Source organism: Babesia bovis, chromosome 1 (genome assembly GCF_000165395.2).
Source record: "Babesia bovis T2Bo chromosome 1, whole genome shotgun sequence".
Taxonomy (NCBI): Eukaryota; Apicomplexa; class Aconoidasida; order Piroplasmida; family Babesiidae; genus Babesia; species Babesia bovis.
Window position 1 is genome coordinate 1,217,946 of NC_067396.1, and position 13,862 is coordinate 1,231,807.

General features: G+C 38.9%; 7 protein-coding genes across 7 annotated transcripts; 3 read left to right on the forward strand and 4 right to left on the reverse strand.

Moving 5' to 3' along the window:
- The first annotated feature begins 60 nt into the window (after positions 1–60).
- Positions 61–966, forward strand: BBOV_I001090 (uncharacterized protein). Its single transcript, XM_001608720.2, has one exon. The coding sequence runs from the start codon at positions 83–85 to the stop codon at positions 953–955; it is 873 nt and encodes a 290-aa protein (XP_001608770.1). The 5' UTR covers positions 61–82; the 3' UTR covers positions 956–966.
- A 1,554-nt stretch (positions 967–2,520) lies between these two features.
- BBOV_I001095 (putative integral membrane protein) lies at positions 2,521–3,290 on the forward strand. The gene has a single exon (XM_051767086.1). It carries the CDS (start codon positions 2,815–2,817, stop codon positions 3,187–3,189), a length of 375 nt encoding a protein of 124 aa, XP_051623893.1. The 5' UTR covers positions 2,521–2,814; the 3' UTR covers positions 3,190–3,290.
- Positions 3,291–3,919: 629 nt separating this feature from the next.
- Positions 3,920–5,608, reverse strand: BBOV_I001100 (uncharacterized protein). Its single transcript, XM_001608721.2, has one exon. It carries the CDS (start codon positions 5,326–5,328, stop codon positions 3,985–3,987), a length of 1,344 nt encoding a protein of 447 aa, XP_001608771.1. The 5' UTR covers positions 5,329–5,608; the 3' UTR covers positions 3,920–3,984.
- A 51-nt stretch (positions 5,609–5,659) lies between these two features.
- BBOV_I001110 (uncharacterized protein) lies at positions 5,660–7,365 on the forward strand. Its single transcript, XM_001608722.2, has one exon. The coding sequence runs from the start codon at positions 5,973–5,975 to the stop codon at positions 7,293–7,295; it is 1,323 nt and encodes a 440-aa protein (XP_001608772.1). The 5' UTR covers positions 5,660–5,972; the 3' UTR covers positions 7,296–7,365.
- Positions 7,366–8,261: 896 nt separating this feature from the next.
- BBOV_I001115 (putative integral membrane protein) lies at positions 8,262–8,785 on the reverse strand. The gene is made up of 3 exons (XM_051767938.1): positions 8,680–8,785; positions 8,360–8,644; positions 8,262–8,322 (listed from the first exon to the last, which is right to left on the reverse strand). Exons 1-3 carry the CDS (start codon positions 8,764–8,766, stop codon positions 8,281–8,283), a joined length of 414 nt encoding a protein of 137 aa, XP_051623895.1. The 5' UTR covers positions 8,767–8,785; the 3' UTR covers positions 8,262–8,280.
- A 1,567-nt stretch (positions 8,786–10,352) lies between these two features.
- BBOV_I001120 (SmORF protein) lies at positions 10,353–11,339 on the reverse strand. Its single transcript, XM_001608723.2, has one exon. The coding sequence runs from the start codon at positions 11,302–11,304 to the stop codon at positions 10,486–10,488; it is 819 nt and encodes a 272-aa protein (XP_001608773.1). The 5' UTR covers positions 11,305–11,339; the 3' UTR covers positions 10,353–10,485.
- A 1,078-nt stretch (positions 11,340–12,417) lies between these two features.
- Positions 12,418–12,976, reverse strand: BBOV_I001130 (SmORF protein). The gene has a single exon (XM_001608724.2). The coding sequence runs from the start codon at positions 12,944–12,946 to the stop codon at positions 12,467–12,469; it is 480 nt and encodes a 159-aa protein (XP_001608774.1). The 5' UTR covers positions 12,947–12,976; the 3' UTR covers positions 12,418–12,466.
- Between the last annotated feature and the right edge of the window lie 886 nt (positions 12,977–13,862).

The window sequence follows — 13,862 nt, forward strand, 5'->3', positions numbered from 1 at the left end:
GCATGTGCCACTTTTCCAATTCACGCCATTCACTCATTACATATTTGCTTATAATATTCATATTTAATATAACTATTCGAAAATGAATGTCACCGTTGCCGTAGCACTCTTGGCCTACACCCAAGTCAAATCAATCGTTGCCCATATGGCAACAAAGGATGATTATGAAGGCGTCATAGCAACAACAGAAGCACGTGTTAAATTGATGATGAGTCTGATGGATTCTGATGGTAACTTGGATGAGGATATCGTAGATCTCATCAGGGAAAAATACAAGATGCTCTGTGTGGAAATGTTCAAAACTGCTAGCAGTGATACCGAAGAAAAAGAAAAAGAGGAGGAGGAAGAGGAAGAAGAAGAAGAAGAAGAAGAAAAAGAAAAAGAAAAAGAAAAAGAAAAAGAGGAAGAGGAAGAGGTAGAAGAAGAAGAAGACACGTGCGATGATAATAGTGACCTCTTCATCGGTTACCTGAATGTAGTTGGTTACGGTTTGAACGAATTGTTCACTGGTCTATACGGAGAGAACTACCACAAATTGGTAGAGGGATACCTTGATCCTGGTATTAAGGAGAGTGGCTTGGAACCAAAAGAGTTCAAATTCCTTAGCGCCAGATTCGTAATCCCATATTTCTACGATGATATCATGGAACTGTACAATGCTTTGGAACCCGAAGATCCAGAGTCAAGCTCGTCAGAAGATGAAAAGGAGCCCTTGGAGATTATGTATAAGTGGGTTGACATTGAAACTAACGGACTAAAGCCTGCTGAGCCCATTGATGAACAGCGGGTACTTGATGCCTTCGAAACTCTCTTTTCCGCCGACAGTACACCATTCAGTCAAACTCTCGTACACATCTTACTCAACGACGTTTTCTACGAAGATACCGAAAAGGCAAGTGAGGAAGTAATACGTTGCTCCAGGTTGTTAAACGAGACATCGTCTGAAACGATATAGAAGGCGCCGCAGTTATACATTTGAATATGACGTATGATTAACGTTAAATGATAAGCTGCAATAGATAATCGCTACTATATATGATAAAAAGTTCATTCAAGGGTCCAATGTAGCCCGCTGCCTATTGATAAAAAAGAATTATTAATGGGAGAAATAGGATCTACGTCATTTATTGTATAACATGCTACTTAATGTTTAATTTCTAAAACATTGAAACGATAGGACTGTTACCTAGAAATGGAAGTAGTATACATCATTCGTATTGTACAGATTGTGTTCCGCTGTGTAAATGGCTTGTATCAACAATACAATCATATCAGCACCGTATTCCCAGGTTACTTACTTTACTACACGTTGCATTATACAAATATACATAAATAGCAAATCTATGCCTAAATGTTTAAGTGTTACATATATTTCAAAAACGTGCTAAAAACTACATTGGCTTATATGTTGGACCCTTGTTACGACTCAACAATAGCTAACTATGTTGATTTTATGGTGATGATAATAATCTAAGCTACGATAAATCATTGGGGCGCACAGATCCACATTGAATCAAACTATTCTTTATCAATACAGCGATATTCTGTTTTATGTTCTTTTCCATAAACCTATATTAATAACCGGGGAAAATATCCCATAACACTATATTTAATCAAAAAATCTAGAATTTTATTATTTGCGAAATAAAATAAGAAAAATTAACATATATATATATATATATACAACGTACAATTTATTGTCAGAAGCGTCGTTTTGAAATTTTCATATCGACGAATAAATATGTATTTTACGCAAATCGGAGTGTTGAAAATGGATAATGGAAAAATAGCAATAAGTTCAACAAGTGGATATTTTAACAAACAAATCTTACGGGTGGGTGCCAGATTGGTGCCCAGTTTTTCTGGACAACCGTTGGCTATTCCAGCTATAATAAAACGAATTGCTTTTGATAGATATACATGACTTTATTATCAATTATACATTTAAATAAAACAAAACTGACCTATATTCGGAATTAATATAGCTATCTATGTTAACTGGTGACGCCATGAAACAGCTACCTTTTTACTATGCCAAAGAATTTTCAATATACCTGCCGAACATTCACTCCTGATAAGCTTCTATAGTGTATTGATGACGTATGCATAGTCAAAGAATTAGAAATTAGAACAATGACCTAGTATCAGCGGTAAAGGGGCTTTTGCTGTATGTGTAAATCCACGAATCATTATGATGGCTTTTCACAAATTTTATTTCACAATAGAGTGACATAATTCCATTGGCATATATGGATATACACATGTTGATAGCACCAATTTATGCCATATGTATTGCTTAAGCAATGAGAAATAGGGTATTCACAACGCGATACCCCTCAAAGTAGGTTCGTCATTTATCCGCTTAGTGCTTCAAAATATTGTTGTATTTGAATATTTGAATACTATGAAACCATTAATATATGTAATGTAAAAGTCCACCAGGGAATGCATCTATGTGCATCCCGAAAACAGAAATGCCCGCAGCGGACATCAAACAAAATAATAACTGGTGAAGTATTGCGCTTCTCCCATCAATATGAAATCTAACTGCTAGGATATGGTTTCAAATTATTTCCTCTTAACCACGAGTTATAAATCGGCTACCATGTTGTGATTCCACGTGCCATACTTCTCCCTAATGTGTAATCTGCTGCTGGAACATGTACAAACCAATGACGGTTTATGCATATGTTCACTAACCTTCTTCATCGGTCTACCGGGGGACTGGCGCTGGATGTAGTCAACAGCTCATTGATGCACACTTTGCTTCTATGACATTAGTCACTATTCACTTCCCATTGGTCTTGCCACAGTATGACCATACACAAGGCTAATCTTTTATGGTTAGAGGAAATAAAAATTCGCCATCCGGCTACTGTAGGTGGACTAGGACTTGCGTGTACGATACTCTTAAACCATGCTACCACTGTGGTACTAGGCAAAAAGTCCAGTAAACACTTGGGAGACAAAGCAAAGAAGAAACGTCGGCGACGGGAAAGTCGCTTCAGCAGGGAGAGGATAATACATATAGCTACCATTGTGGTTGCTGTTGTAGTAGTGACATCAGGCATGATTGGCTTGGTTTGTAAATACGGCGAAGTGTGCTCTGGTGGTGAAGTATATTGTGCTTTTGTCTTATTAATCACTCTTATCACCGTTGTATTGACATGGCTTCGTCTGAATAGGTAGTGCTCTAAATGCGAAACAATATTGCCGAAAGATGGCGAAATTATGGATATATTTCTTGACGATGATACCTGGGATTTATTACCAATTATATCTGTTACATACACTTGACAACATCATTCATTATAATATGTAGGATCATATCGTATGGCATGTGCCCAACTATTCTTATAGTAGTAGTGAATATTATAAAAACTACTTGATGGAATTATTTATATGGAAGATGTGATGCGTGACGTATTGATGATATACCATTTCGTCGAGCTTTTATAGGGTAATGTTGTATATCTATTCTAAAATCGCAATTAAATTTGTCCAGCCAAAATATTTTTACTTTGCAGTGCCGCAGGATAGCCGAAATATTATTTATATGATATATAATAACAAAAAATCAGGCATTGCTCTAATATGATTAACCGCCGCTATGGATAAAGAATATTTTCCACATATGTATGTTGTTGGATTGTTAGTAAGAATATCTCACACAAAAGTATGTTTCCGTAAATTTTAATTCAATACCTCTTATAATAGCGTGTTTGCCTAATTTGTATCATTACGCGTGACACATTATTCGATTTGTTTCCATATTCTGAACGTAAACAATTGTTCGAAGAGTATTAATTGCAATTCGTTCGCTGTTATAAGCTCATTATGCCTAAATGTAGATCATCGCATCCTTTAATATCTCGAATAGTGCCTTCTTAAACAAGCTGACGCCTATTATCACATAATGGATATAGAAATAATACTCGATATTGCTTTCTATTATACTACTCGTACTAATATTATGGCAAGGGTTTAACGGTGAGTCAATGCAGCACCTCGATAACCGCTGTAAACTAATATAAGCAACACCACTGTGCCATATGTTGCCATGAGCAAGGAAACTACTATATAACCAGTTTTGTCATCTGTGAAACTAATGGGCCTAACACATGAGATCAATAAAACTGCCAACAAAGCAGTAGGTCCCAGTATCATCAATGTAGCACAAGCAATATTGTCGCGATCAAAATGATGCCCAAAAGGAGGTTTGTATTTTATATAGGCTATTAATACGATTGTCAAAGACGATTGGAGTGTAATCAGGGGATACAGTACTCCGTACTTTCCATGGTCATTAACCTCAACTCTTAGACGATATATTCCAATCAGGACTGTTAACATTATCATCGTGATTATTGCCACATACAATACATAAATGGCATCCCACACGGAAAAAATTAGTTTGTAGAAGGAGTAATAACCTTTAAAAGGTTGCTTCCATTTAATATAGAAAGGGATCAACATGGAAAACAACATTTCCATGGCGCACAAAGGCCACGTCAGAGTCTGCTTCGCTTTATCCATGCGGTGAAATACCAGAAGTATTACAACCAATATTCCAATTGTGGAAGCAGCCAACAAAATCAACACGCCTTCCCATGTGTCCCATGGTATATAACAGATTGAAACATTATAAGCAGTAACGCAAAACCCGATCAACAGCAGATAGTTGATCGGTGCCATCGCCTTCATAACATCCACAATCGTCTCAAAAGGAGCAAAAATATAATTTATTTGCCCGGTGAACAACTGAGAGAAAATGGCATATACAATGTCCAACCCTTCCATAACCCGTGCTGTAAGATTATCCTTTGTGTTGTATTCAATTTGAAACGAAATCAATGTCAGTGCACAAGTCAATATGACCGCTAGGAAACCACAAGATACGAAGGCTATCTGCCACCACGTGATGGGTTTTCCCACGTAGCCGCTCCTCACACCCAAAATGTGAAGTAGGCTGTAAAACACAAAGATCAACACGGTCAATGTACTTGGTCCCCATGGTTCATCACCTCCAATGGTATTCGTTGTTCCAGATATCGTCACGCTGATCAGCAATGCAACACAAAAACCCAATCCAAGGGTCATAACAAGAATAAGGAAGAACGTAATGAGGCTAACCTCCCTGAAATGCGTTATCGTAGAGCCAGACACATCGTGCAACGTATCACTAAACAACGAATCAACGCTCTTGCTAATGCTGTCCACATCTGCCTCATTATTGCCTCCATGTGTTATATCACTGCGTACTAACGGTGGAATGAAACAAAAAATTGTTGGCCATATCAAGCTGTTTCGACGACTGATAACGACCATTGCCGTTGACGGTTGAATGAATCATTTGCAAAATACATCTTCATGGCTATTGTGTATATTCAAAACCAGTACATTGTCCTCTTATGAGATGAAATCTATCGTAACTTGTTTGCTTGTTCCCATCAATCTGTCGACAAAATTTTCAGTGTTGTTCGAAATCACCTTGTACTGAACAAAGGGTGTTTTCATTTATGGCATACTCTTATTACCGCAATATCCTTAATCATATCAGGTCAAGGTGTGACATATATATATATTCAATGTGAGAAATATCACAATATACGTAGATGGTGGCAATTGATGTGCGGTACACATTATACTATTATATTCCCTATAAGACCAAGCAATAAATTCAAATGGTTATATAAATAACCAACATAATGATTAAACAAAGAAATCCGTTTGAACGTAATAATAGCATCGGTGTTAAGAGATCCACACTACCATATCCTGCCTTTGCAAGGAGAACCAGAAATGTCCACTAATGATAGCACGTGAAGGCTTTGTCTACATGCATTGCGTGTGTTGTTTCATGTTGCGTTACTAGATATTGAAACTATGATGCCATACCATTCATGATTTAGAGCGTGAGACCATAACATGAAGATGTATTTTGCAAATGATTCATTCAACCGTCAACGGCAATGGTCGTTATCAGTCGTCGAAACAGCTTGATATGGCCAACAATTTTTTGTTTCATTCCACCGTTAGTACGCAGTGATATAACACATGGAGGCAATAATGAGGCAGATGTGGACAGCATTAGCAAGAGCGTTGATTCGTTGTTTAGTGATACGTTGCACGATGTGTCTGGCTCTACGATAACGCATTTCAGGGAGGTTAGCCTCATTACGTTCTTCCTTATTCTTGTTATGACCCTTGGATTGGGTTTTTGTGTTGCATTGCTGATCAGCGTGACGATATCTGGAACAACGAATACCATTGGAGGTGATGAACCATGGGGACCAAGTACATTGACCGTGTTGATCTTTGTGTTTTACAGCCTACTTCACATTTTGGGTGTGAGGAGCGGCTACGTGGGAAAACCCATCACGTGGTGGCAGATAGCCTTCGTATCTTGTGGTTTCCTAGCGGTCATATTGACTTGTGCACTGACATTGATTTCGTTTCAAATTGAATATAATAAAAGGACAAATTATGCTGCCTTGTTTCTCAGGTCAATTGATTTTTTTTATAGGCTCACGGTTAGTTTGTTTAAAGAAAAGGTGGTTTCTTACATGGCGTCTTTTGATGAGATTGTGGATGTTATGAAGGCGATGGCACCGATCAACTATCTGCTGTTGATCGGGTTTTGCGTTACTGCTTATAATGTTTCAATCTGTTATATACCATGGGACACATGGGAAGGCGTGTTGATTTTGTTGGCTGCTTCCACAATTGGAATATTGGTTGTAATACTTCTGGTATTTCACCGCATGGATAAAGCGAAGCAGACTCTGACGTGGCCTTTGTGCGCCATGGAAATGTTGTTTTCCATGTTGATCCCTTTCTATATTAAATGGAAGCAACCTTTTAAAGGTTATTACTCCTTCTACAAACTAATTTTTTCCGTGTGGGATGCCATTTATGTATTGTATGTGGCAATAATCACGATGATAATGTTAACAGTCCTGATTGGAATATATCGTCTAAGAGTTGAGGTTAATGACCATGGAAAGTACGGAGTACTGTATCCCCTGATTACACTCCAATCGTCTTTGACAATCGTATTAATAGCCTATATAAAATACAAACCTCCTTTTGGGCATCATTTTGATCGCGACAATATTGCTTGTGCTACATTGATGATACTTGGTGCATCAACTTTGGTTGGACTGGGAATGGTAAAATGTGGCCATCAGGGCTGTATCAGTAGAGAGAACAATAGCACTACTCACTGTAGTTATTATTTTTGCGCATACGGTTTGTTAATACTTGGCATAGGTGGCTACTACGGTTCAGATTAACCACGTGTTGCAGCAGAAACGAGACATTCAGTTTTTGGATGACATGCCATTTATTTAACAATGGACATTGCTTGCGCTTCTAATGTAGCAATAATATTATGCGGTTCCATATCATCAGCGACAACCATGAGAGGTACATACGGTGCGATCGTATCCGTTTCCATGCATAATAGAATATGATAATATGTACACCATATATTTTGCTACGTTGTACCTGGTAGGTGCTGTAGCAATGGTGTAATTTCAAAGGTGCTTAGTACCAGTTATTGGGATTGTTATAAAGTTTATGACAAATCATGTGGATGAATAGTATCTTATCCACTTACATGCGGGATAAGTTACTCGTAATGATTGAACTGATATATTTTGTATGGAATCTGCGCAAACGATGTTCATGATAGCGATGAACAACACCGACTGTATCGATCTAGACCCCAAGAAATCTAACAACTATTGGGGTGCGCGTACTATGTAGTCTCCATGATTGTATAGATGAGTATATTGTTCTAAATCAGTATATGTGTAATACTTTTGCTACAGAACACGTTATATACAATTCAAATGGAAGGGTAGAAGCCGAAGCCGAAGCCGTATGTCAGCGTAGTCCCATTGATTAATATAGTGTATTTAACGGTGACCACAATATGTGCTGTATTTATTTCAGTTTTGTTGTTGTCTTTGATGCAATACAGTCATTTTATGATCAGCAAGATAGTTCAGTCTTGCGGCAGTACCATATAGTTCGTTCAACGACTAGTTTGGTGAGATCGGCTGTAGCATCTTACTTGTGCCATACGGTGGAGAAGCAGTTTACGTAATGCAAATTATGTCAGGGAAGGCGTGCCATCACCCTAATGACTGACTAAATTCGACCGCTCGTGGTACATTATATTTATCCCACTACTGGCCTCACTAATAGTAATTATAGATTAACCAATGGATTAACACTTGAATCGTTGTTATGGCACAGCTATTGTAGATCTCCCTAATTAACCTTTTGGGGTACATCACAACGGCTGACATCCTGCTGGCCGGATGTTACAGAGTTAAAACGCCATTCTAACACTGTAATCGGCACAGGCTAGCGCACGAATGTATGGGATGTGCTCAACATCACCAATGCTTGCAGGTTTTATGATGTTAATTATAGTAGCCGGTACCATCTGTACTACCACCCACAGTAGTACTAGCCAAAAACGATGGTAAATAGTGAACTTGGCGTTAGTTATCTCGTTGCTCCGTGTTCCTAAGATAAACATTGATAGTCGCATTGTTGTCATATTCACTGCATTGGTGGTACGGATATGCATACTTTTCGTCAGGAATAATAGCAATGATATATCCATCATCTGTGGTTGAATAAAGCAACACTATTGTTATCAACCTCTATGTATTGTAAATGTCCTGTGAAATTCCACGTTTGACACTCTCCGATCGTCGGTGTTTTGTCAACATTAATATCAATATTCATGGTGCTAAATCAACCTGCTGTAATAGCCCTATTAATGCTATAGCAATGTTACTGCGTTTAAGATACGATTGGTAACTTATCATGTGAAGTATATTGGCAGGTTAGTAGCATACCAGTAACAGTAGGGTCGTCCTATATACAACACAATATTAAAATAGATCAATGTATGCTGTAATGATGCCAGTTTTGTGTTTTCAGATGATCATTCAGTAAGGGTAACTTCGTTGTTGTAGTCTCTATAGTGCAGATTCCTGTCTGGTGTTTGACTCCATGGGTAATGGCTCCCTCCCATCAGAGTAGATGTTTGCAGCATCCTAGGTCGCTCACAAGCTCAACCATACTATCACCAATTTTAATAACATTAGTATGGGTCATGTTTGCTCTATCCTGCAACTATTAAAATGAATGTAACCAACAATATGATCCAACATCATCAACTTTAGCTGGTGTCGCTGTTCTGTCATTCACTGATGCCATCACAGCTGTAATCTGCAATGCGGCCGGCTAAATGCAGTAGCTATATCAACTAAAGGCATGCAATAAGTACCTCGAACATTGTTACGGGAGTTGACACTACGTTAACTAGGTTTTTTCCGTTCTTCAGTACAGCCACGACGATATCCATTAGGTATACAACCAACAACACACAATGTCGGCTATTATACTCAAGCAATGAGCATCCAACCCTGAGAATCACCGGCCGCACTCTCTTGCTTCAGCATTACAATATAACCGTAAAAGGAAGTGTAAATGTCCAATAATAGTATCACACCACCTAGTATAACCATCATGAATAGAAGTGCATTATTCCAGTTGGTTATGACATAAACAAAGACTCCCGCGATGAACAGTACTCCTCGGCTGATGTATACAAAGCCAACGAAGAATGAACCGCCAGTGGTAATATAGTTGTACTGTATAATTCTCTAGAGTGCTTCTGAAGGCATGAACGTTTAGGGGGGAATGCATTGGAATGATCCAGCTGTAGTACTGCATATGCCGTACAGAGGTTGGTTTTGTTGCAGGGAATCATCCCTGAAGTATTGGTGTAACATTTGTGTATACCTGTTATCTAACAACTCCAGTAATGTTGTAGCATTGTGTTAGACGGTATAATGGACTATGATCTCTAGGTATTTTGTTTATCTAAGAAGATGGTACCACAGATAACCATGAATAGTGTATCACCTTAGTATCCCACCTCTATATAGCATAATAGAATCTCTTCGCTACAGTAATACCACATGGCATCTCTGTGATACAGAATGTAACTTGTACTACTAGTGTCCAGGGGTATTGCGATTGTACAGTATGACATTTGTAGGGTCAATTGATAGTATCGCTAAGGGATCTAGCCTGACTAACAATGGTCCATAAAGGCATACATTTATGGTCGCGCCCTACAGGTGAACTCTATGGTAGATATCTATTTGGCATCTACATAAATGCATCTAAAACAGCATCACAAACTGCCAGAGCAGCGGCACCCATACACGTCCATGAACCGAATGGATGCTAGTGTTAGTGAAAGTAATCTATGTAGATGTAGAATGACCTACGACAAATGTATCTGTGTAATCTAGTACAGTAGTCTATAGACCGTGGTATTATGATAACTGCATTTTTATCAAGGTATCCCACGATTGGTGATTTATTAATACATGGCTGATGGCCATGGGTGACTTCATTTCTTCTTTGGATAAAACGGGGGAAACCTTCTTAACTACGTTTTTCCACTGCACCCAATATTGTCTCGTTGCCATCCTTTGGTACGGCAATGGACAATTCCCATGGCAACTTAGAACGGCGATATTTTCCGTTTTCCGGCTTGGGCAGATGATACCATTCAACGGAACACAACGAGAAGAACTCCCTAATACGTTCTACCACTTCGGGTTCTATTGGTTGATTACAGTCCTCCGGAACCTTTGAGGCCAAATCCCTTGGTAGAGAATTACGCAGGGTGGCTCTGTTTTCAGGCTTAGGTAAGAGATACCAATCAACGGCATACAATGAAAAGTACTTTCTTATGCGTTCTTCCACTTCGGGTTTTATTGGTTCTCTACAATCTTCTGGAACTTTTTTCGACAAATTAGATGGTAACGAATAACGTAGGGCAGCTCTGTTTAAGGGCTTTGGTAACAGATACCATTCAATGGTATGCAACGAAAAATAATTCCTAATGCGCTTTTCCACTTCGGGTGCTATCGGTTTGTTGCAGTCCAGTGGCACAACATCATACAAATCCCGCGGCAATCTGTAACGAAGGGTTGCTCTGTTTAAGGGCTTTGGTAACAGATACCATTCAACAGAGTAGTTTGATGGCTCTCCAGTTTCAATATCTTCTTCACTGTCACTATTCTCTTTTTCTTGCACTTCCACACGCTTAGTGGCAGTTTCGTCTCTTTTACCAAAGAATCTGCTTACGAACGATTCCTTCTTGGGTTGTTCCTGGGCTACCTCAGTAGAGGTGACAGTGGCAGAGAGCCCGAGGGCCACAACTACACAGAGCTTAGAGAAACTGTTAAAGGCTACCATTTTAGTAAGGTTACTAGAGAGCTAGATTCCTATGTGTTACACATTATCTTGCCACTGTGCCCCCCAGATATAGTAGCGGTGCCAGAAAATTAGGGGTTTCTCTTCATTGCAGAGTTTTCAGCTACTGTGAAAGTGCAACGTGTCTGGTGTGAAATGATGGTGGCCTTTTTATTATCAGGCATTCGCCAGATCACTGTCAGTACAAACGCTCTGCAGACCGGTATTGTACACTGGCTTCATGAGGTAAACATGACCAACAGGAACGTCCTTGGTACCGTTAATGACGCATATATGGCGTAAATGTCGAGATCTGTACAACATCAATCGCATGATAGACAAGCTTACTTCACCAATTGCTATAGTGTCCTGTTAACAATGACCTACTGTGATTCCATATACCAGTACAGTGTCATAGGCACTTAAGATGTCTTAATGTCCAATATGGAATCATATTCCAAGATAGATCCGATTTAACTGATGTGCTCATTTGCATTTTATCACGATACAAACAACGGCACGAAGAGGTATTATCCTATGAGCAATGTTGCCACAATATCTTCTGTGGTCATGATGATTTGTTTTGTAGAGATACCATAATGCATACTGTGTGGCATTATTAAATGTAGCTAACAGTAATATTAACGAATAGTTGTGTCGTATTACATTAAGGTGTAGGTTATCATGTTGCTGTTAAGAGGAATATCTATGTGGGAAAGGAGCTATTATTGGTGATGACTAGATCTGTGCCTTGTATAGTAACTATGCCGTAAAAGGTAATGTTATCTATGAAAGAATTATATACCGCAATGCAATAAACATTATTTACCACTATATTCTGCTACATATGTCTGTAGACTATGACATTATGGGAACTTCATTTTTATCAAGCTATCCCACGATCGGTTAAGGCCGATAGATGATATAATGCCCTTTACCCTATAACCTCTTCTTTTTTTTCAATCACTGTGAAATGGTCCCTAATAAGTTTATCCACTTCGGGTTCTATTTGTTCATTACAGTCCTCTGGTACCTTTGCAGCCAAATCAGATGGTAACCAATAACTTAAAGCAATTTTTTCTGGCCTGAATGATATATACCATTCAGTAATACACATTTAAAAAGGCAATGATATTATCTTCTACTGATGAATTACTGGTATGTTTCAGCTTTCTGGCAACATTTTGGCACCGTCGCGCGGTAACTTTTTACGTAAGGCAGACCTATTTTGCGGCAAGGTTAACAGATACCAGTCAAAGCCATACCAGATGAAATGCTTCCTAATCTCATTCTCCACCAAAGAATCTATTGGTTCATTACAGTCCTCTGGAACTTTTTTGGCCAAGCTGCTTGGCAACAGATAACGTAGTATAGCTCTGTTTAAGGGCTTTGGTAACAGATACCATTCAACAGAGTAGTTTGATGGCTCTCCAGTTTCAATATCTTCTTCACTGTCACTATTCTCTTTTTCTTGCACTTCCACACGCTTAGTGGCAGCTTCTGGTTTCTTACCGAAGAATCTGCCTAAGAACGATTCCTTCTTGGGCTGCTCCTGGGCTACATCGGTAGAAGTGGCAATGGAAGGTAGTCCTAATGCTACCAATGCACAGAGTTTAGATAACTTGTTTATGGATACCGTTTTCATAAAGACAGTAAATGGCGAGATTCCTAACTGTTGTCGTTATACTTGTCATGCCCAGGTATAATTCAATGGCCATCCATAATACATGCGAGCAGAGTTGTTCCGGAATAACCCTTTGTGCAATCGTTGTCAGTGTATAATTACTTCCAAATAGGCGGATGTGCTGTTGACAGGGAATAAGAGATGGTGTTGTATTCTACAGATGGTACCTAGATACAACTACACATGTAGACAATATGTAACTACGTCCATGACTGATCTTCTATCAATACTAGCGTTACAAACATGTGAACCTATCTATTAAATGGGCTCCAGAATAAGTTTGATTGATCTCAATACTTTGTTGGGACATAATCTATGGATGTTGTTACCGCATTATCGCCAAAATGGACCCGTATCTCAGTAACGTAATAATGAGTCTTATCAGCATCCAAACATTGAAGATGTCAATATTCAATGAGATACCTAAGTTCTTCGGCTATATATCCATTTATGACGGATCCCTGGTTACCACCTCTTCTTAACGTCACTAGCTACATTCCCACCGCTTAGTATTTCATTACCTTGAATGTTACCCCTGAAGTTACGTGTATCATTTCTTCGAATACATATCACTCCTAATATCTATGCTTGAACCCTGCGAACACGTAGGCCAGGAACAGAGCCGAAGTCTGTATTCTTATGGAGACCTGAAGGTTATCGCATGACACAAGCATCCAGTGGGCACCACAGTGACTCTAGAATCTATATGATAGCACCACTTACAGCTACGTAAAATACTATAGTATATGCTGACCCATAGTAGGCATTGTACCCGACAGAAGCCATATGCCATACATGTCACCTACTAGAGTCGATAGCAGTCACGTCTATAACTCTACACGCCACTTTGGCAATATCGGTATCAACAAGTGTTATC